Source organism: Lonchura striata, chromosome 5 (genome assembly GCF_046129695.1).
Source record: "Lonchura striata isolate bLonStr1 chromosome 5, bLonStr1.mat, whole genome shotgun sequence".
Taxonomy (NCBI): domain Eukaryota; kingdom Metazoa; phylum Chordata; class Aves; order Passeriformes; family Estrildidae; genus Lonchura; species Lonchura striata.
The window spans coordinates 43,054,454-43,078,246 of record NC_134607.1 but is presented as its reverse complement, the minus strand read 5'-3'; the positions used below and the strand labels follow the sequence as shown (position 1 = coordinate 43,078,246).

The 23,793-nt window shown below is 40.5% G+C and overlaps 1 protein-coding gene across 1 annotated transcript in view; it reads left to right on the top strand.

Moving 5' to 3' along the window:
* Positions 1–748: 748 nt before the first annotated feature.
* WIF1 (Wnt inhibitory factor 1) overlaps positions 749–23,793 on the top strand; it is a 37,568-nt gene continuing 14,523 nt past the window's right edge. The window contains exons 1-3 of the mRNA XM_021547379.2: positions 749–907; positions 1,005–1,144; positions 17,997–18,105. Of these exons, the coding sequence (XP_021403054.2) occupies positions 772–907; positions 1,005–1,144; positions 17,997–18,105 (385 nt within the window). The 5' untranslated portion in view covers positions 749–771. The remainder of the gene's footprint in view (positions 908–1,004; positions 1,145–17,996; positions 18,106–23,793) is intronic.

Genomic DNA, 23,793 nt, shown 5'->3' with positions numbered 1-23,793 from the left:
TTTTCAAGCTTTACTAAGTTTCTATATTGAGCCAGTTCTAGTTTCTGGGTAAATGGCTACATTTCAGTGTTTTTTTCAGTCCCCAGTGTTCTCAACAACTTCGGACAAAAAACAGATGAAAGCTTTTTCTTCCTTTAGCACGTTGCCTCATTTTCTGCATCGTTCTCTGGTGCTGGGAAGCGTGTCCCTGTGCCACTGCCCGGATGATGGCTCGCTTTAGGGCCTGACCTGTCCAGCTTCGCTGGTCCCCGCTGAAGCCGCCTCACCGCACCCACCTGCCGCCTGGGTGATGTTCCCCCCGTCTCCGACTCAAACCACACCGGGGGGGGCGGCTACGCACGAACTTCGATTCTTCACGCAGACACGAGTGTCTCCAACGACTCGCTTGTGACCGTGGTGGTGCCACCTTGACGGCCGGAGTGCCGGGATGCCCCTGAGGCGAGGGTGCACACAGGGAGGGCAGGACAGCGACCCTGCCGTGTCACGGGTCCCCCGTAACAGAACGGGTGTGGGTCAGGCTCCCGGCACTCGGCTCTGCTCTTGCGGCAGTGGGCGGCCGCCCGCAGCGCCGAGCGCTGACCGCCCTCCGCGGCGGGGCAGGACCGTGCGAGCGCTCCCGGCCTCCCGCGGCGCCGCCCGCCGCCCTCCCCGTGCCCTCCCCGTGCCCGCCCCGCGCTGCCGCCGCCCCCGGGGCCGTCCCGCGGCAGAGGGAGGGCGGGCGCGGCCGCGGCGGCAGCGGAGCCGGCGAGCCCGGGCGGGCGGTGCGGGAGCATGGCCCCGGCGGGGCGGCTGTGCTGTGCCGCGCTGCTCTGCGGCGCCCTCAGCCTCTGCAGCCTGCGGGCCGCGCCGCGCCAGCCCGACACCCTCTACTTGTGGATCGACGCCCAGCAAGCGCGGGTGCTCATCGGTAAGTGCGGCCGCTGCCCCGAGCGGCGGGCGGGAGCCCGGCCCGACCCGACCCGACCCGGCGGGGCTGCCGCACATCGCGCCCCTTTCTTCCGCAGGCTTCGAGGAGGATATTCTGATCGTGTCCGAGGGGAAGATGGCCCCGTTCACCCACGACTTTAGGAAAGCCCAGCAGAGGATGCCCGCCATCCCCGTCGGCATCCACGCCATGAACTTCACTTGGCAGGCAACGGGACGGGTAGGTGCCGAGATAGAGCTGCGGCAAGGGGCGGGGGAGGCTCCGTAAACCCAGGAGGCAGGTGGTTTGGCCTTGGAATAGTTGAGGAAACCCTCTCTGAGGCGGGCTAGGGCAGCCCTGGGTGCGGGAGTTCGAGGCGCGGGCGGGGGGGCTCGGGGAGCAGGGAGGAACGCGTTGGGATGGCTGGGAAAGCGCGTTGGGAAAGGGGCGTAAGGTGCGTGGGAGCGCCGGGCGGCTCGGGCGCCGGAGAACCCGCAGGCTGCGGGGACGTGAGACAGAACTCACCAGGAACACCCCAGTCGCCTGTCCTTGCCTTAAAAGTTTGTACCAGTCGGCAGTTCCGTGGATGCAGTTTTCTTTTGAATGTCTTTAGCTTATGGACATACGCTATAGGCTCTTCATTGATCTCTATGTACTAAACGTGCAGGCTTAATTTGTAGTTCTACTCAATAACAATTCTCTTCTGTAGACTTAATTTTACCAAGTTAAATTGCAAAACCACACAAATCTGCAGTTTATTGAATTCTGTTGGATTCTTTTGTTGTATGAGAATCTGTGACATTTTTGAGAATAAACATGTATGATTTGACACACTGGCAACATATGTTAAATTTGCAAAAAGATGAAACTTGTTAGTGTACATTATCATGGATACAGAAAAAAACATGGTGACATAAAATTCTGGATAAAATTGTTTCGTTTTTACAATGCTGGACATTGACTTTATACGACAAAGAATTTGGTAGAGATGAAACAATATTTCCATTTAAATTGGGAAGGTTGATTGTTCAATTCAGCTAATTGCAGCTTCACAGATTTGGTTGTGGCTTTGGTTGTTTGAAAATATCTACAGGACTTGTTTGGCTTCAAGGTGTTGGCTGACTCCCTTGCAATTTTTGCTGTCCTCACAAAGCCTTTGGGTTTAGGAAGTGCTTGGCCCTTTTCTCCAGAGAGCAAGGTGAATGTGGAGAGACAAAACTTACTTACAAAAGCTGACTTGCTCTAGGTCTTTGGTGTTCCCATCAAGCTTTACAGAGAAAGCAACTTTGTATGCCAAGGGTTGGCATTTAAATACCTAGAAAGAATTAGTGTCTTTTGGGACTGTATCTTCTGTTCCATTTCTCTGCCAGCTTCAGTTGCTGTTGATAAAGCTAGCTCTTTTTTGAATGGTTGATCAAGATGTTAGACTCAATACTGTCCTCTTGGATTTCCTTCTTGTGTTCTTCTTCCTTTGCCACCTACCTTTGCTACCTCGGTAGGTCATTAGGAGAAGGTGGTTCCCACATTGATTTCAGTGAGAAGAGTCACAGGCTTAAAGACAGTATAGGAAAATGTTCTGCTTGATGCCACTTGCAGGACTAAATCCTTCCTCAGAAGATGCAAAGGTGTTTAACCCATTAGTCCTCCTCCTATTTTCTGAATTGCTGAATTCCTCTTAGACAAAGCATTATTAGTAAGTGAAATACTTAAATGGTTAAAAAAGTTCTGTGGTTCTCCAGAATCTCCAATATTTTATGAGGGGAAGAAATGAGTACATTTTTACTTTTTTCCAGTGTGCTATTTTGGTTTTAAGTATACATGTTCTTAGAAGTTTCCATTAACACATCCAGGGAAGTGCTAAAATTTTGCCACCTTTATTCTGTACTTTTCTGGGAATTTCCTAAGTCAGGGAAGGGAGGAGGAGAGGAAAAGAAGAGAAAGGGGAAAGAGAAGCAAGAAAGGAAGAAAGAAAAGAAATGGGAACTCATACTTTTTGAAAGAAGAAAGGCATTTGAAATGCTGAAGTGCTAGACTGCTTTCTGCAAAATAGCTGTTAATTAACATACTGTTGCCTCATGTTTGGTAAAACTGAAATAATTCTTCTGTGAGTGTTGTGCCTTATAAACCTCTTGACCCTGTATCCCAGTTGAAATTTGAAGATGTTTCTCTGGGACTCCAAGGTTTGGGGGCTTTCACTAGTATATGCCTCACCTCCAGGATTAGCTAGACCTTTTTTTGGTCTACAGATGTAAGGCTTCTCCTGAGTAGGTGCAGGAGATCCTATCTGTGGCATTAAATGGTCCTGATATGAATGAGGGAGTGAGAGAGCAGCTGGATGGGTGTCTGGCAGCCAGACAAGGTCAACCCACCACACTTGGAATCCCCAGCAGGGCATCTTAGCATGTATAAATATCCAGTGGGCAGATGCCATCCACCTGCTCCTGGGGTAAATGATGATCCAAGCTTGAGGTGAGTAAATAGTCTAACTTAGGGAGTGCCAGTGCTTCTCAGTCCTGCATGGATGAATATTCTAACTCAAAAATGTCTTGTTGAAAGGCACAATTTAAGGACTAGATTGCATTCTGTATTCTGTGTAAATAGAAGTGCTTGAAACTCACTACATTTAGGTGTTACACTTCTGATACAGTGGCCTTTGTGTCCTGAATACATTTTATGTGAAAAAGATTTTTTTTGATAAGCAAACAAAATAATTTTAATTAGAAAGCATTAACCAAAGAAAAGCATTAGTTGCTTTTAATTCCTAGTCCATTAATTCTAATTAATTATTAGGAAATATAAGGAAAACCCAAAATCTAAGGGCCTGAGGGTGCTGAATATATAGGTTTTTGCTAGTGAAATCAGGATGAGCCAGGAGTGACAAGAATGTTAAGTACTGCAAAATGGGATTGTCATGTTTTTATGCACTTTATGCTTCTACCTATAAATTAAAGCATAACATTACAGATACTATATTCTCTTTAGAAATGTAACCTACATAAATTGACAGTTACAAATTTCTTTGAATTGAAAGGTTTTAAAAAACCAAAAATCAGTGATAATATGTACTATATAGCATGCATCCATGTAACCACTAGAGCTCACTGGTATGCTTCTTGCTCTTCTTCTGGATGTTTTTTGCAAAACAAAATATAATGGCTTTTAGGGGTCTTGTCCTCTGTGGAAGATTGAGCTAAAAAACTTCCTAGTGAGACCCTAGCACAGTGATTAATGCTGCAACATGTTTTACTGTGTCCAATACTGGAAGTTACCAAAGATTTCAGTGATAACATAATCTCTATAGCATTTAGGAATTTATGACAAGTATTTAATGTCCAAATCCACAAAACCTAGCATGTATTTTTAACTTTCAATGGGAATTCTGACAGCTGTAAAATTAAGTTCACATCTAGGGCATTATTGGTGGAAGAGAACCATGTTAAAAAAAAAAGTTGAGTATTTCCCAGACAGCAAGTGCTCAGTGACAGAGCAGCAGCCTGGTTGATTGAATAGACAGGAGGTGAAAAAAAGAAACTTAAAAGCAAGTTGGAATTTTTGTTGTGTTGCATTCTCTGGTTTGATCCACAGAAATAGTCAATCTGGGCCACAGCCTGCCCAGGCTTTTTCTTTCTTTCAGATATGGAAGAAGTAGTTGTGGTCAGATGAATTATTGTAGTGGCTTAATTCGCGCTCCTCACTGTTATGAGTACTCTGTAGTTCCTCTCCCGGTGCTTGGTTGAATGCATGACATCTGAAATAAGTCTCAAAGAGTTATTGATAGCCTTGAGTAAATCAAAAAGATGCCCACCTCTGAGAAACAGAGAGTGTATGTCTTCAGTGCATTTTCTAGCTTCATTTCTATATTGTAAAGTGAAGATCAGGAATGCTGTGTACTTTTCGGCTCCTGGAGGCTAATTCTGATCTCAGCAATGTGACCATCAGCCCTGAATATCTCAGCTGAATTGTCTGAAATTGTCTTATATTGCTGAGATGTGGCCTGACCATAAATATAAAATAGAATATACAGCTATGCCAGGAGAGGATTTGTTTCCTTGCACAGAGGAAAGCTAACAGACCATGGATTTTAAGGCATTGGTGGTGCAATAAGGTGCTCCAGTCAAACATCCTGACAAACTGAAAGAAACCTTAAAGTATTGAATTTCAAAACCTAATTCTTCAAAGGAAATTTTTCTTCAAAGAAACTACTGATTTTTTGGTAATTATCTTATTCATAACCAGTCATTACAGTGATGCTTTTCAGCTTAAAGAATGTCTAATATGCAAAATCTAGGAGATTTTTTCCAATAAAAGTATGGCTCTTCTCGAAGTTGGGTCAAGGTAGTTGCACAAACTCACACTCTTGTGATTTTCAGTGGTACCTTCACTGCACTTTTATGTCACCAAATTGGGGAAATACTTTGTTTTCTGAACCTCTGTACCAAAATTTTCATGTGGAATGTGAAGATGTTTACATACTGTGAGCATGATTTTTAGGCAAGGGGTTCTCAAATCAAAAGCACAGCTCGAAAGCTTTAATATTTAGATTCTACTCAGCTGTGGTATTTTGCGTCTCAGTGCTGTAGACATGCCACCAGGGATCAAAGTAATACTGTAGAGATCCCACTTTCTTAGTAAAGCAGGCATGTGCCAGCCATCTGTTCTATCCGCTGATAGAAAACAGCAGTAAAGTTTCTCAAAGTTTTTCCAAGAAGAAAAGGGGGGATTTATTGCTCAGCACAGATGAGTTACAAGGCACCTTGTAGTGTAAGCTGCATCTGGTTTCCATAGTAATTTACATGGCATATGTGTAAACCACACAATTATTCTTTTTACACAGCAGTGTAAACCTGTGTTAAATAAACAGTTCTTCAAGATTTTCATTGTTTTTCAGGCCTATAAATAATCCATTTTTAACAAAAAAAGCTAGTCATAAAGTATTTTCAGTACTTTTGCAGTAGTAGCTGCAATGTACAACGTAACTGTTGAAAAGCATTAGAACTAACAAGGACACCCCAAGCTTTAAGATTTTATTTTGTGAAAATGTACAGATTTCACTCCCTGAGTTACTAACAATTTTTCTGAAATAGAAAATCCAGGCTTTCCTCTTGTCTTGCCTTCCTCTGTTTCACTTTCCTATTTGTAGAAGTTAAAATGTTTTCTGGCAACATCACCTCTTTGCAGACAGGTATGTTCTTAGTGGTCTAAAGTTAATGCCATCAACAAGTAATGCTATAGAGAAAGAAATAACAAAAAAGAGAACTAACTGAAAGAATTTTTCATGTATTTAACATCTTCTCTTGCTTTCACACTTTTCAAAGGGGTTTATTTGGGGTAGCCACAACTATTATTGACTCGATTCTAGCCAAGTGGCTTATGTACATACAAAACAAATGTAAGAAATCTGAAACACTCTTCCTAGGGCATGCAGATATGTGAGGAATATGGTGTGCCCCAGAGTTTTCTGATATGTAGTAGATATTTGCATAATGTTTAACAGAATTTCAAAAGCTGAATACCTTAGCTCAGAACAATGGGTTCCTGATTATTATTTTTAAAGCTTTCAAGAAAATACATCTCAAAATTTCTTCTGTTTTGCCTTCCTGTGAGTTTACATTTTGCTTGTTAGGGTTTGCTCTTCTTTTATTTGACCTTTTCTGTACAAATTCCACCATCTGAAAGATTCTACTTGTACTAGTTTCTTTTACCATGTTGGTTTTTTTTGTTTGTTTATTTGTTTTGCTGGGAGGTTTTTGTTTGCTTGTTTGTTTTTTGACAGTTTATTTGTGACCAAGGTCTTCACTGCATCGAACTGTAGCCCAGACATGGTGGAAATGTAATACCCACCTTGACTGGCTGGCAAGGCTGTGCCTGGAGCAGCCCAGGTCTTCAGCACAGCCTCCCACCACACTCCAGCTGAAGAAGTGAGGAAGTGTCACTTAGATAAGCAAGGGGCATTGCTCCAACTGGAGAGCAATTGCTAGTGGTCCACCTCAGAGGTCAGTCATGGGTCTCATGCTCACTGTGAAGCAGCAACCCAAAATTTACCTCAAAAAAAGTAATATAAATAAAGCAAGGACACTGATACTGTTGTACAGAGGCACTAGGAGGCTTTACCCAGCTATGATACCTGAAGTCCACAGTATGTTCTGTTCACAGCCACTTAGCAATGGCTTTCAAAGGTTTGGGGTGGATGTTTTTTTCCCCAGCCATACAACAAGAAAACCCCTGGGATTTTTTTTTTTGCATCCAGAATAAAAGTTTGCTTTGTTTTCCAACCAGCTGGTGGAGTACATCTTTTTTTCAGCCATACAAAGAAAAATGGGCAATTACCTTTAAGATGCTTCAGCACTTGCTGTCATCAGTGCTAAATACTTCAATAAATAACTTGAAGACCAAACACCGCTTTCAGAGCTGGTCCCACAAATCCTCTGAAGTTGCCTGTTTGCCTGGATAAAAAGCTAGCTAAACCCTAAAAAAGCTAGCTGATCCTAAAGGAAATAAATATGCCTGGCATCAAATCAGCCTGGCAATCTGGCAATCTCCCAGCCTCAGGTTTTGGCCCATCACCAGGCAAAATAAACTCTCCAAACAGCAGTCCACTAGTGAGAAGATCTGTCACTGGCTCTGAACACTGAAGCACAGAAACAAGCAACAAGAGCCAGAGAGCCAGCCTTTGCAATAACAGCTGCCCAGAGAAGCAGAGGGCAGACTCTTGACCATCCTGACCATCAGAGAACAGAGCTTTCAGTACTGTGATTATGAACTTGATTTTTCTCAGAACACATGGAAGACATGGACAAATCGCTGCTTGTTGATGTGCAGAAGTTAAGCTCTCCCTGCAACATTTTCTGCTTGCCCTCAACTTGCAAATGTGTGAATATTCATACAGGCAATTGAAATCTGAGACTTAAAACCTCACAGGCAAATAATCAAATCCACTGAACACCTTCAGTAAGGAGTACAAGTACCAACTTCAACCTGTTGCTTTTGAACAGCAGCTAACACTGGTCTCATTTTGCCAAGTTTGAGCCTTAGCCAGTTCTCTTTCTTTCAAGGATTTGGGAAATAAATTGAGCTGTTGAAACAGAGTCTATTTGAGTAACCAGGTTGAAACAAATTTATTTTCCCGTTGTGAAGCCACTCATACATAAAGTTTCTGCAAGCAGCTATGTGGCAGCAATATTCCTTGCAGAGACTGTCAAGGAGAACAGGCAGGTTGCACAGCAGAGCACTGTCAGAGAGGAAGAGGCAAAATGCAGTTATCTGGGTCTGTAATCCTGAGCAACAGATGGTATGCATAGACATATTAAGAGCTGAGAATTAATTTGCCAACAGAGCATGTTGGCAGTTACCTTGATTGATTGTTTTTTTTGTGCTGCCTTTTTTACCTCCTTCCTTCCAGTTTTGCACAGGAACCTCTATTTATATTGCATAGGCTTGATCTGATTTCTGTATTGTCAAGGGAGTGTAGTTGAAAGCTTGTAACCCAACATGTTGATTCCCTCTGGTCAGACCTGTGATGTGTTGGTATTAGATACAGGGTGGAGCAGCTTATACTGATCCTTAAGGGCAAAAATTAAAAGCATTTAGCACATCAAGAACCATGGGTTTCACATTTTTACTTGATCTAACTGTAACTTTCCTTTGATGGGACAAAATCTGCACCTTATCCTGTCCACTGATGGTGTTCACATTTGAATTGTATCAGTGTGAATATCCTGCTTAGTTAATAGTCAATTTTTAGTTGTCTTGCCAAATATTCACAGTAAACTTCATAATTTTTATAGTATCATGATGCCACTGTAACTTTCATTCTATGATTCTATGAATCACCTGACACTAGAATTATATGTAAAACATTTTGACATGCATATCGTATTTATGCAATACCTTTATTCATCCAAAAGTAAGGGCTTTCTCATCCTGTAAAATACAATTGAACAGTATACATTTATTAAATTATGTTAATTAGGAAATGCTTTAAAGGACAAGTAATCTGAGACTTTCCAAGCAGGAGGAAGGGTGAAAAAACTCACAATCTCTGCAAATTCTTGTAGAATCTCTTGGCTTTCAGCCTCTTCCCAAGCCCAACTACAACAGAAACTTCCCTCTCTAGGTTTATATATGTGTTCCTGTCCCTGATTGCAAAGCCTGAAGTAAGTGCAGTGAGGTCTTTCCTGCTTCCTGATTTAGAGCTGGTGAGGGATCATTCCAAGGTTCTCCAGCCCTTTCTGTACCCTGTAGTGCTGTAGAGAGCAGACCTGACTGCTCAGCAAGGTTTGTGGTGTGGGACATTGTATTTTTTTTCTTCCTGAAATAATTGTGGACCCCATTCAGCCCAGTTCTACTCACTCCAATTATCAATAAAGGCTGGGTTTGGTTATTTGGAGAATCTCCAGCAGAAATTAGGGATTGTCAACATACCTAGAATATACTGAGTAGCAAAAAGAACAATTTGGTCCCAATCTGCAAGAGCAGACCATATTTAACATAGATATTAATCAAGGAATAAATTCCATTTCTGATCTCAGCAAAACGCTTGAGTCCCAAATGGGACAGTTGTCTTACAGCAAAGTGCAGACGTTTGCTGTCATAGAACTCCTGCTTGTTTTTCATCACAGGTAAATTTGGGCTTGAGGTCACACATTGATTTCCAAGACTGCTGTTCCTCTTGCATTTTCTCTAATAAAAATGAGGTTAGGGTCTCTTCAAAAGATTCTTCAGGGGAACTTTCAGCTGCTGGACCTCCCTGTCAGTATTTAGACTGACAAAGGATAGGTCGTGTTATCTAGAATTTAAAAAAAAACTCAACAGAAGGATGCAAGTTTCCTAAAATAAACTTCCTGCCTTTCTTAATGGGACTTATTCCTGCAAGTGAGTTTAAAAGGTTTATTTGGAAGCTCAGCTTGGCCCTGTATCGTCAGCAGAGTCCAGGCCTTGTGAAGATGCCTATGCTGCAGATAGACCCCACCTGCACCCATGGAGGGAAAGAAAGATGGCTCAAGACAGCAGGTAAACCAGATAGGTTACCAGATAGTAGGCCTGAACTTTCTTCTGCAAGCACTGGTCTCTGTCATTTGAGTGTACAGGAAGTCAAGGATGAGGTGGTTTTAAACAAGATACTTCATTTAAATGCTGGGAAGCCTGCTGGACCTTAGCTCAAAAGACTGGACCTGTGAGGCTAATACTGTAACCCAGGGATGAAGTTGTGCTGACCTTGCCTATGGAAACCCTGCCTAAAGAAAAGGTGTCTGTAGAACCTGTTCAGTTTCCCATCAGAAACTGGAGATAGGATTATTCTTCCATACTTTACTCTGAAGAGAAGCCCATCTTGCTTTGAATAATTCAGGGTATAGTTATGGAGGACAGAACTGTGTGGCAGCCTGTACTGTATATGGAAATATGACAGCAATATACATCCACCTAGCAGAGTCTTCATTCAGTAGAAAAATCAGTGTGATTTCAGGTACGACAGCAAACACACAAGTTCCTTTTCAGATAAACTTAGAAAGCTCTTAGTAGTGAATTTAATTATCCTTTCACAGTAGTATCTAGAATTTGCTTTGATCAATTATAGCCTGTGAAGTAAGAAAATAATTATTCTCAATTTTCACTAAAAATGTATTTGAAAATCCATGCAATAGGTATTAAAGGACAGCAGTGTTAAGAAAATATTTCCTAATGGCTAGGTTTTTTTTTGCAACTTTTTGAATTTTAAACACTTGTCTTCCTGTAAAATAAGGCTGAAGACCAGTATCTGCTGAGCAATAAAGCACAGTCAGAGGTGCTGCAAGCTTTCTGTCACATGGGTACACAAAAGTGGAGGCATCCCTCTTTAAAACCCTTTAAAGACTCCAGTCTGACAGAAGATGCTGTGAGATTTCATAACTTTTGAGAAAGTTCACTGCTTACATTTTGAAGAGAGATGTTTATATTTATTATACAGGAGTGCCAGTTAAAGCCAAGATTGAAACACATGGACTCAATAAAGGCCAATTATGTGACCTTTGCTGTTTGCCACGCTTTAAACTTGTGTAAGTAATTGATTACACTTTCATGAGATCATAATCAGGAGGTTGTTCTTTGGTAATGGTGTGCTAGAGGAGCTTTATCCTCAACTTCAAAGCTATTCTGGGAGGCTTAAGAACAAAGGGTTGGAAGTTTGAAGCGTGGCCAAAATGAATCTGTATGCATTATCCATGTTTACCACCATTCAAGAGGTGGATTAGCTTATTCTTTGTCTGTGAGCTTTCTCTCATCACATCAGATGAGCCACCATCTCTAAGGTTTACATTTTTGCTCTTAGAACTATTCTTCTTAACTAAATATAGTGTCTGTTCAGATCCCCATCATAATTAACCTGAATACTTGTTAGTACAATCACTTCCCTAATTGTAAAGATTTTATTGAAATTATTTTACATTCCCTGTGAAGAATTTTCAGGGTAAATATCAATTATCAATAAATCTATCCAAAGCCTGAAACAGACTATAATCTAAAAATGCCCACTTAGGATCAGCCAACCAAGATATTCACTTGCTTTTCAAACTGTGAGGGGGAGAGCCATGTGGGTTTTTCTCAGTGTAGATAGAGCCACATGGAAGTGTTGCAGGTTGCAGTGGCAGACCTCCAGACTTGTTTTCTTAGGAAGTAACCTGATTAGACAGTGTTGTGTATTTTTTCCTCTAAGAACAGTAATAACTTTCTCATTTTTTATTAGCTTTGGGAGATGGGTATTTTGAACGTCTGTGATCATGAAATGTCCACCAGAGAGAGCACTAATCTTTTCTTGGGTGAACAAAGAATGAATTAGCCCTTGCTATGTTGGAACAAGAATTAACTCTTCAGGAGAATAGCCTTTATCAATTTTTCAGAGCAATATGTTTTGTTGCAGATTTGAAGATAGCAAAGGCACGTGTGTGTGTTTAATTTAAATCTGAACTCTTAATGGTATTTCTCTTTTTGGTATACTGTTTGCTTCTCTCCCCTTCCCTAAAACAGAATTATCTAATTTTCATCTGTAAGACATAAGAGAAAACAACTTAAAAGAAGCTTGTGCACCAGGCCTAGTTCATGCAGAGAAATATTATTCCTTGCTAGAAATTTTCAAGATATAATTAACCATTCATATTTGTCAAATCCTTAGTGATTTTGTCTTCTATTAGCTTATTTTCAAAAGTAACTCTAGTGAAGCTGTACTGAAATGCATTACAGCAAATGTGTTAAACAAAAAACAGTCTAAATATGGGAAGTTGGGCTATTTTGCTTTTGCTTTTGTTTTCAAATAAAGCAAGATAGAGGAGAGAGAAACTCCCAGACTTTCATCATTGAGGAGCTGTAAATTTGTTGTGACTGTTTTAAGAAAGTCGTGCCTGGTACATGCCTTTGTGTCTGCGTGCTTGTGCTTAACCTGGAGGTTGCTGTGCATCTGTTTGCACAAATGCTGCTACCTAAGGCTGCAGCCTGGTGGAACAGCCCCACTGGCCCCACTGCAGGTACCTGCTGCATCAAGGGTTGCCTCTGATCCAAACCAAGGCCGTATTGTCATTAGCAGGCTAATGATGGACAGGAATGTGTACTAGGTTTTATTTGTACCTCTGTCTCAGGAGCTTGCTTTTTTGGCATGATGATGACTTTCAGAGTTAATGCTCTGCAGGTATACTTGGATTTTTCCTTTTCACCTCTGTTCCTCTCAAATCACAGTCTTTCTAGCAAACCCTTCAGCTTCCAGTCTGAGACTGCTTTCAAATTTCTGCTTCAAATTCTAGAGTCCCTCCAGAGCTCAGGGTCTGCTGAGAAAAAATATTTGCTCAAAATGACTGAGTAGGAGCCCTGTTTCCCATATCTTCTAAAGAGCAGACAGCTGCCAGAAACAATGCCAAGTATAATCTAAATCTATTATGCTGTGACATCACCATGCTTCTTGACAGTGATTTTTTAATATTACTTATCTTTATAGAAATTATTTTCTCATTTGGAGGAAAAGCTGATGTATTTTGCAAAGATTTCAGACCATCTTCCCAATGCAAAGAATTCTTGGAAGCCTGTCATGTCACCTTTCAAAGTCTGAGGCTCCTTTTAAAAGCGAATGATAAATGTCACTTTCCCAATTTCATAAATCATTCTGTTGGAGGACCTGATCTGCCAACCACAGCTGAATGCCACGAGACATTAAGCACCCATTAGTCATCTTCCATTGGCAAAATCAGAGTTTTATACCATTCTTCTAAAACCATTAAAACCACAAATAGTTATTGTTGAAAGTTTCATGCAGGGATGCACTCTATTGTTAAAAAGTCTTCCCTCTTGTGTATGGATTTTCTTCAATCTGCCATGATTTCCTTAATGTGAAGAAAGCAGGCATAGAAGAGGCTCTACAGATTTGTGAGCATTTCACCACAGTATTGTCTAATTACTAATGTCACATAATGTATTTTTCTTTGCGGCTGCCCATTTCTCTGAGTTCTAGTTTGTGTCCTTTATTCATTTATTTGAAACATAAAATATCTCTCTTCCTCCTTTTGTGTGCATCTCTGTTGTTTAACCCTGCTGCTTCTGTCCATTCCCATACCCTTAGCAGCTGATACTGGAAGACAGTCAGATTATCCTGTCTTCTATGTAAACCAGTTTTCTCAGAGCTACAGATTTCAGTATCATTTCATGTTGTTGAGCATGCCTCCCATTTTAGGGCTACCTCTTGAGGCTGACAGCAAGTTTCTGAGCATTACACTGAGGCGTGAAAAATAGTTTACCCACTCTGTGACAGGACCAATTAATGGGTTCTGTCCCCAGCACAAAAATGGGCAGTCTGTAGGCAGACACTTTATTATCTGCTTGTCTAAGGAAGCCCCATTATGTCATTCATTACAGCAGTGTCTAGACTGCACTGCAGTAGCAAAATGCTCACATATATGTACATATTCCTACTCTGGCCAGACTCCTTCAATAGCCTGGTATGCACAGTATGGATAATCTTTGCTGGAATTCATCTCACTTTGCTTCATGCTTCATCTTGGAACACAGACCAACTTCTCTGACCTAATGCAGTTAATGTCTTGAAGAAGCAATGGTCCATGCTGTAAACACCTAACAAACACATACATTGTCTCACTTCGTGACTTTATTTATGGCATATGCAGCTGTGAGCATCTGCTATGGATAATGCAGGGTAGAATCTTCCAGTGTGTGCATAGCCAGAAATATTAGTGGATCTGGAATAAAAATTAACTTCTTTGATGTGTTTCTTTCTTTAAATATAGAGAATTGGCATTAAGATATATTTGTCATTTAATTGATAACAGAACATTCAACACTGATCTCTTTAGTATAATGAGAAGAAAATACAGTTAATTTCTTACATCAACTTTCAAAGCTATCATACATTTGCTTCTTAATTAGAAAGGGTGCAGATTTCATTAGGTTATTGAACCATAACATACAAGAGCTCAAGCTACTCTGCTGTGCTTTAGGTACTACAATTCTCTGTCTATCGCATAAAATGACGAAAAGATAAAGCGTATTATTGTGAGTTCTTTAATAAAACATGAAAGAAAAAACAGGCAGAAACAACATGGCATCTGAATGATGAGAGAACTTCAATGCAGTAGACCTTGAGCCAAGGAAGGGAGATCTGTAGGAATTTTAACTGTATATCATTTAAAACCAAACTGCCGACAGATGTTTTCTACAATACTTGTTAGGGGGCTTCATTATTTTTATAACCTTTTAAATTCCTCTGATTTATAGAAAACAGCCAGTCAAAGTCCATAAAAGTTAATCCTGACCAAGGAATTATTTGCCTAAAGTGAAATTACCTCTCTCTGCTTTACCCATATGGGGAACTGTTAAAGGGCAGCTGCTTGGGGCTACCTGCTGCCTGAAAGCACCAAGTCCCCAGAGTGTTCACACAAGGTCTGCAGGGGTCCTTGCCTCAGTTTCTGAGGATCTAAAACAAAGATTTTCCACAGAAATAAAGCATACTTCTCCTCAGGTGCTTCTTGAAGTCAAGCCAAACGTCCTTTGTCCATGCAAAGTGTGCAATTGTCAGTGATCAGCAATTTAATGCAAGCTCCATTTTCTTCACCACCTTTGACAACACTGGTCATCTAAGATTTAGCTTCACTACCAAATTTAGATCTTCACATTCCAAAGAGTTTGTAGGCTGGCTTAAAAAAACAAAATAAAACAAAACAAAAAAACCAAACAAAACCCAAAAAACCCCCAAAACCAAAACAAAACCCTCAAAATAATAAGAGAGCCTTTATAATGGAAAAGGGATTAGAGATGATGGATTTTTTTCATTTATTCCCAACAATATCCAAGCAAATTTTGTTTTCACTACCAAGTCACTCACAATGACCATGTACAGCATAAACTACAGTTGTGACTAGAAAATATTTTAATTCCACAAAACTATATCTCAAATTAACCATCATCACTAAATTTCACGGTAGGCTGGAGCATGGTAAATATTTGCTGAAAGCATGTTGTTTGTTTTTCACTCATGAGGATTAATGCAAGTTAATCAGCAATCAACTCCAGTTACAGCAGGACAATACTGGATACTCAGTGCAGGGTTAGTGTCAAGACAGATTTTCTCCAAATAGGATTTATGGTAGTCAAATCATTTTTAGATTCACAGATTTGGGGAGTTAAACTACTCTGCTTCACTGTGCAGCCTCTGTAGACTGAGATTTTTGTATATAACTTTTATGTCAAAATTTAACCAACTCAATCCAGCATACATGATTTGCAAACATACTCTGCAGCACATGACTTCGAAGTTATGCTAGCTGGGCCTCCCTATCTGAGGTGTTTCAGATCTTAGATACTATAATTCCAAGAAGTTCAGTTTCTGTCAACTCAGCAGATGTACAAACCTTTGCAGAGAAATGGTGAGAGCAGTTATCTCTCCCCAGTGCAATATGTGGCTTTCCTTCTGAACAGCCTGTTGCTTGTGCAATGTCTCTTCTCATATTTTGAACATGCCATCAGAACATACTCCTGCCTCAGGCACTAACCACTGCCTCACCTCTACCCTGGTTAGAGGAATTACTTCCTTGAGCAGCAGTGAGTATTGTGGCTCATGCAGCAATGGGTCCCTTTTCCATGGGGAACTTTATTTTTGTCTTTATCCTTAGGCTCTAGAAAATTTGCTCTAAAGGATGAGATTCCAGTCCTTTTCCTACAAATTGGGAATCTGGCTCACAAGCTGACCTTCTACAACAGTTTATCTGGAATGGAAATACGGTAGTGGAGCTATTTGGTCTAGTTACCAGTTGTTGTTTACTAGAATAGAAAGAACATAATGTTTTAATATCCTAGGTCATAACTCATTATGACCTGGTTTAGATACAACTAAACATCAAAGCTAGCCAATGAGAAACAGACAGTGGAGCCTTGAATCACTCACTGCACTATTCTATAGATGTGTGGAGACATACAATTATTTTTCTGAACCAAAGTTTTATTTGAAAACAAAAATGTTCACAATCTGACTTTATGGCTTTTTTTTTTTTTTTTCATATTTTGGCATGGTATATTGTATTGGGAAAAAAAAGTCTTTAATTAAAAGCAGCATTTTGAACATTACCCCAGACTTCATTTTTTGTTCTCTGGTTTTACTGTTTCTCTCCATATCCTGTCTCCTCACACATTCACTCCATGTGTTTAACCCGTACTTAAAACCTTACATTGTGTCCTGTCCTATTGTTTTTCAAGTCCTCCTCTGAGGTCTCTGTGCCTACACAACACCCTCTGAAGATTGCCTATGTGGAGTGTAGCCCCTCATGCCCTCTCCTCTCTGTTATGGGGTCTCTTTATTGTCCCTACAGAGCACATGGATACCAGGGCTGATCAGGAATTTCATAACAACCATTCTACCCAAGTCATGAGTGCTTTTCTGGTGTCATCAGTCTTTCTTGTACTAGGGAGCCAAGATATTACAGGAGAAAAAGGACCTTGTTCTGGCTAAGGACATGGACAGACATCTGCTAGACATAAAGTAGCTATTGTTTATCAGCCCAAATCTTGGCTTATACTCTCTTTGCTGCACTGTTTTGTCTAAAAGGTAGGCAGAACACTACTATCTACTGTCAGTGAGAAGATGGAAACATATCTTTGCCAGTGCCTATGCTAAGGTCTCAAGCATTTATTTACCTGAGATCAGCAGATAGAAGTATCTGCAATCCCTTGTATTGGTATCTCATGGTAAATTAGATGCTACAATTTAACATAAAAGTTTCATTTCCACTTGCTCTGCACACCAGCAGTTGTGCTACTGACAGTAGTGGAAGCCTCTAGTGACTGGCTAAGGTGCATACATCTCAGGTATATGTGGTGTGTACAGCCACATTGCAGACACATGATGGCACTTTGCATCAAATGTGAAGAAATTTTGAACAGATGACCCAATGGGAGGCCAGGCTCCTGTGGACAAAAGTACCAGAACCTACAATTTATGCCACAGTGAAGGTACTTATTGGGTGTAGGATTAAGGTAGTGGAAAGTAGTTTTTAAATCATGCCAATACTTTCCAGAGATCGCCAAAACAGATCACTGATGTTGCAGTTAATGAGTGACATGAAGCCAGCTTGGTAGGAGAGTTCTCAGCTCCACGCTTGGAACAATGTAATGGAGCAGGGTTGAACAAGGCAGCGTCAGAGATGTAAACAAGATATGTGTCCTGCTGTGGTGCCCCAGCATCGTGGCTACTCACTGCCTGCCACTGTTTGCCCAAAGTGCTGTGCTGTGAGGTCAACCAAGAGCAAGCCTGGATAATCTCATGCCACACTTGTATGTGCCTATGTCTTTTAAAATGCACTCATGGTAGAGGTAGGTCATCCAGGCTCACCAGTCAGTTCCAGGAGGATTCTGCCCAAAAATCCTGTGTATGGTCACTTGCAATCTATGAAATAAGAGGAAATTACCTGAAAATTATGTTTACATGAAGAAGCACTCAGGGAAATTATAGAAACTAATCCCATGAATGGCATCATGAAAAGTGTAGCAATTCTGCTATAATTTATGTGCTTAATAGTTTGCTTCTGTGAATACAATTAAAATAAATATGGATTTTTCATTTATTTTGTCATAGGCTGAGTACTACTATGAATTCCTGTCTTTGCACTCTTTGGATAAAGGCATAATGGCTGATCCAACTATAAATATCCCCCTGCTTGGAACAGTTCCTCATAAAGCATCAGGTTTGTACTGTTGATATTATACATTTTGTTTCTGTAAAATATACTGTACAGCCAGTACAGTCTAAATATTTCATAATGAATTGTAGTTCTGAAGTTTATTGCCTAAAGCAATGCTTGCCACAGTGTTTGGCACCAAACATTTTGTAATTGCCTTGACTTAAGTCCAGCAGTATATTTTGTCTGAGTCAAGACACATGGAGCTTTTATGTGTAGATAACTCAGCAGAAACTTGTGAAAAATTGTTGCATAAAATTAATGAATGGTATTATTTAAGTTGTACAACTTTTGGAAAACAAATTCTTTGATCACTATTGGAAAAGTTACCTAATTATTCTGTTTCTCAGAAGATGAAGTTTGAGGATGTTTTTGCTTTCATTTGGGGTCATCAGGCATTCAGCTCAAAGACACAAGTTCTAATTTAGGATATTATAATTTATCCCCTAATTGTGCATTCTTAATCCTTGGCTGGAATTTACAGCTCCACAGCAGAGGCTGAGCCCAAGCCAATGCAAATGCTCCAGAAATGCCATGGTTCATAGTGAGCTGTTTTGAGTAAAAAAATCTTTCCATTAAAGATTATTGAATCTGGTTAGCTCTGAAGTGGATAAATAACAATTTATGTGATCTGTTTCAGGGTTCATACGTGATAGCCTCTGGTAGGAAGGCAGAAATATGTATCTGGATGACAGTGGTGTCTTAGTGATCATCGTTTCCTAAATTGCCTTAGCCAACCTGTGGGATAAATGTGGGAAAGAAATGACTAATTAAACAGGAGGATTGGACTGCAAATGAAGCACTGATATACAAGTTTTCATCTTTGCTGAGTCTTTATTCCTTCTCTCCTTTTCAGTGGATAAATTCTGAAAGGTTGTGTATAATATTCTCCATTTTCAGTTTGCAGTAGATTAGCATTGAAGGAATATTTCAACACCCCTTTTTGCCATGCCACCTGGAATTTAGCATGAACAATTGGTCTCTCCATTCAGTGTGGATTGAAGCAGTGGTATTGAAAATAGATTTGGGTGAAAGATGGTATGATATTTGTACCACAACTGCTGCAATTGAATTGGTTCCAAGTCCAATGAATGTCAAATAAAGATACTTAAAAGCAACCTAAAAGTCACAGAAGCCAAGTTGTTGTTAAGTATTATTTCTATCTCCTTGTAAAGCAGGTGAGATATGTGAAAAGCACTCTCTGCTGCACTCAACACTCTCTGATATTACCTAGTTTCTCGTTTAATTTGTAACTATCTATAAAGGCTAGACCAAAATTACCCTTTTCTGATTGTGTTTAGAAAAACCAAATCTAAAAGTGCAGGGAGGCTGGAGATAAGAGCTCACAGTTGCAGCAGAAGGTCTGTTAACCATCATGATGGGAGATCTTATTAAAGCCAAAAAGGACTTGCCTTGTTGGCAGCACTGGTACTTCAGTTCCAGGACTAATAGGGTCATGTCCATGGAGTTCCCTTACATGGATCATGTGCAGGGCACCACTGCACTGGGTGTATATATAAGCAGTATTTAAGTCCTCTTTGGTGTTCTAGTGCTCAGTACCCATAAACTGCTTGAAGCATGTATACTGCTAATGGTGAGACACTACTATTATGGTGGGGTTTCTACACTCCCTGTTAGCTGGCCAAAATTAACTAAGTAATCCTAAGTAAATACATGTTATCAAGGTAGTGATTGTTTGCTACTTTGTAATTATTGTTATAATTTAAATCTTGGCAAAACAGAGTTGACAAATCTAGTCTAGTTTGCCTGGATCTACTGCATTACCAAAGAATTTTTTCTATACATACAGATGTCAGAAGAAATTCAACCACAAGCTTGTATTTAGTAACAAATCAACATTTATGGGTTTTTTTGAAAAAGTGTTCTTGCCCAAAGAAAATTAATTGCCCTTACAGACAGTTAAGGAGAAATAAAAGGGGAAAGACGACATGAGTGTGGGAAACAAGAATGAGGATTAACAGATAAGTTATTCAGAGGTAATTGAACCAATGGTTTTATAAAAATCAGTGGATTCTTGAAACTTCTTTGAGGATATCTGTCTCCATATAAGGCATATAAACAGCTTTAATGCAGTAGGGCCTCTCTAGTCCATATTTGCCTTATGGCCAATGGTGGCCATAAGAAGACCTGTGGAAGAGCAAAAGGAGGAAAAGCACATGTGATACTTCCATTTACCCTCTCAGCTTTTACTACCTTCAGCTGGATTTCCTGTGTCTTAAGTGATTTGTCTACTTTGTAAGCTCACATGAGTTATAGATCTCTCTTTCTAGTACTTCTCCAGGCTGTCCTTGAGTCCGTGTCATATTCAGTTATCTCCAATCACCTTGGCAAGGAGTTCATTGCATGAAGATCCCCCTCCTGTAATTTCAAGTCTGGCTGCAACAGCTTCATCTGATGGGCACTGGTCCTTGCACTGATAGAGACAGTAGCCAATCTATACTGATCATCCTATACATGATTTTGTACACATCTATTATGTATCCCCTGATTTTTTTTCTCTTTACCAGACTTTGAAGAGTCACAACCTACTCAATTGCTTCTCTTTGAATGCAGCCTTGTCCTTCTCTTAGCTTTCTCTAATTCAGTATATCCTGAGATGTGGTACCATATTCTCCTTGGATTTAAGTGAGATTTAAATCACCTAGGTTCCTTAGACTTATTTGAAAACCCATTCCCAAGTCCCAGAATTGGTAGCTCACAACATGGATATTGTTACACCTAAGCACAGTAAGATGTCAAGAAGGGTGAAGATGCTTTTCAGTGGGAACTTAAAGAGCTAAGACTGCTCAGCTTGTGCAAAAGAAGATATTTGGGAGGAGTGTTGATATCTGCATTATGAGAAGTAGCTGGCTGCTTATTTCTGACTGCAGGGAAAAGCCTATGAAGATCCAGTGATTCAATCTGAGGTTAACAAGTTCAAAACAAAGTGAGTCATTTTTGTGGCAGTGATCAACATCTTGAACATCACACTCAGAGAGGTAAACACAGCTAAATGTCTGTGTCCAGGAGCAATGTAGTGGTCTGTGACTGAGAAAGAGATGGCCCCTTAAGTGACCTGAGTTGGCCCCTCCTGTCCCTGTCTGACCCAGGCAGTGCAGAGATGATGCAGATGGTGTGACCAGGCTGATGGCACAGCACTTCTTCATGCATTTCATGCAGTCCCCACAATCCACCAGCCAGGCTCAGTAGACCTTCTCTCCCTGCCCACTGCCAGTGTTGAGACATTAAAATATAGGTGCTGAGCATCCAAAGATGCTGAAAATCTTTCCCAGCTCAGCAGCAGAAATCAGTGTCTTCTCTGAGTGCAACACCATCTCTTCTCTGTCTGCTGTGCTGGTAGAGCGTGGCAGTGGACTGCAGGACTGTGTATGGGCTCCCGCTCCTCTCCAGACCTTTCATGACTGCTTCTATTGAGATTGGTCATTCAGAGACGTCCCTTTAGCAGTCCCACCAGAGACTAAAGATGGGTTTTGTTGCTGGCTTTGGCATATCTGCTTAGTGGGTAAGGCTTGCAGACGTACAGGAGTTACTCTCAGCCTGCTTCTACTGAAGACAATTTAGAGAACCTCAGTTTCCTAAGCAGAGGGAAAAGGCATGACCTCCCAGACAAAAGGTATTAAATCTGCATCCTCTGCATCCTAGGAGAGCATTCTAATTACTACCTAAAATTAAATTAGGTTTCGGTCACTAGGTTTCCTTAGGTTACTTTTCAAATTTGTTAAACTTTCCTTGTTCCTGTTAGAGCCATATGCTCTGCAGCCCTAGATACAAGTGCTCCAGAGGATACAGAAATGTATATGTGCAGGAGAGGCTGTTTTATGGCCTGGTGGTGGGAGGATGGTTAACACAAAGAAGTCCATGTCCGTGATTCCCTCTCCTTGTTTTTAGCCAGTGACGGACAAATGTAGACAGAACTGGTGAAGCAGGGACTAGTGGAGAGCTGAGGTTTGCCCTCCTGCAGCCCTGCTCAGCACTGTGATGGGCCACAGGAGCTCATGGCCATGTTTTTTGATGCAAGGGACTTCTCTCTTTGGTTTGACTGTTGTGCTGTTGGTGGGTACTTAGCATTATTCAAACAGGCATAAAAATGAAAAGATTCAGGAAGGGCTTTGGGGCTTTATTTCAACTCTGAACCACCACATAGTTCAGCCAAGATCCAGGTGGTTTTTGCTCACAGGAGGGTCTTTTACTGCATATCTGTGTTCCTAGCTGTTCAGACACATGGTAAGTCCAAAAATTCCAGAATGGTCAGTGCTGGAATAAAAGGTTTATTATCTGTGGCCTTGGACTCTAGGGATATATTGCTGAGTTTTTCCCTAAGCATTTAAACGACAGTCAGATCTCAGGGGAGCTCAGGGGTTGCTACCAATTCAATGCTACCTAGATAAAGCTATAGTGCTGTCATTAACAGTCTGCCACATCTTCCTCTCCATTGCAATTTGTTCAACTAAAACACATCCTAATCCAAACACTGATCTCCTGCACTTATGCTATAAGAGTGTTACTACTGTTTAAGATGTTCACAGCATTTAAAATATGTTTTAAAATTATCAACTGTAGTAGTTTCCTTCTTGCCACCTGGCTACATAGTTTTGATCTTTGCAAAGGTTGATGCAAAAGCCCTTCGACTATGTAATTGCTTTAGAATGAGAACTGCAAGGGACCTTTCAGTTTGTAGGACTTCCCAGAGGCAGAATGTGTTTTAGTAATAAATAATTACCAAATAACAAAAGGCACCAAATAACAAAAATGGCCAAATTATGGCTTGCAAAATTTTTATAACAAACAATCTAAAACAACCCAAATGTAGGGCTTTTAGCTCTGTATTTTATTTGGAAATCTCAGACCAGCTTCAGAAGAAAGGAATAAACAGATCCAATTAGTTGGATTTGACTTATTAAGCAGCTAAGAAGAGCCAATTTTGAAGAAAAGAGAAAAATCATTTCATCTGAAGATTATTTGAGATCACTTGTGACAATCACAACAGAGAATTCCATAGTCCTGAGGTATTGGACTTACTTCATCATTAAAATACTCCAGATTTGCTGGCCTTAATTAGTTGCTTAAACTCTTTGTATTTCAAAAGTGTTTGAATATTTTTCCTGGGAAGGCAATGTCCAAATGTCACTACACTTAACTAGTTCTGTCAGAGTGAGGTGTCTATGTATTTTTAAAAAAAACTTCACCCATGATCACACTTATCAAGTGTACCATTTTGTCAGTACTTTATGGAGTAAGCTTTGGTTAGATCAGTATCTTACTTAGGTGATAATTGCAATATCCAAATTAGAAAAACTTACCTAAAGTAGTTTTTTTTTCCCCAAAATATATGTTTTTACAGAGGTTATAGAACATTTAGCATAGAAGTGAGAAATTCAACTTAGAAAATTAGGAGTAGACTTCCAGCTTGTTTTGATATATCCTTAGATACCTCCACACGAGTAATTTCCCCATCTGCAGGAAAAGTATGGTTGTGTTAAGATCACTGTCTGTGCTATAGACTTTTGGGGGTATTTCAGTAAATGAACGCAAGCTCTTCTTGTGTCCTGCTTTAGTTCTAACCCTAGGGCCACCTCTGAATAAAAGGATCTGTGTTACATTATTTCATCAATGGCATTCCTCCAAAGCTTAAATACAACTATAATATTTTTTTTATTATTGCAATGTATGCTT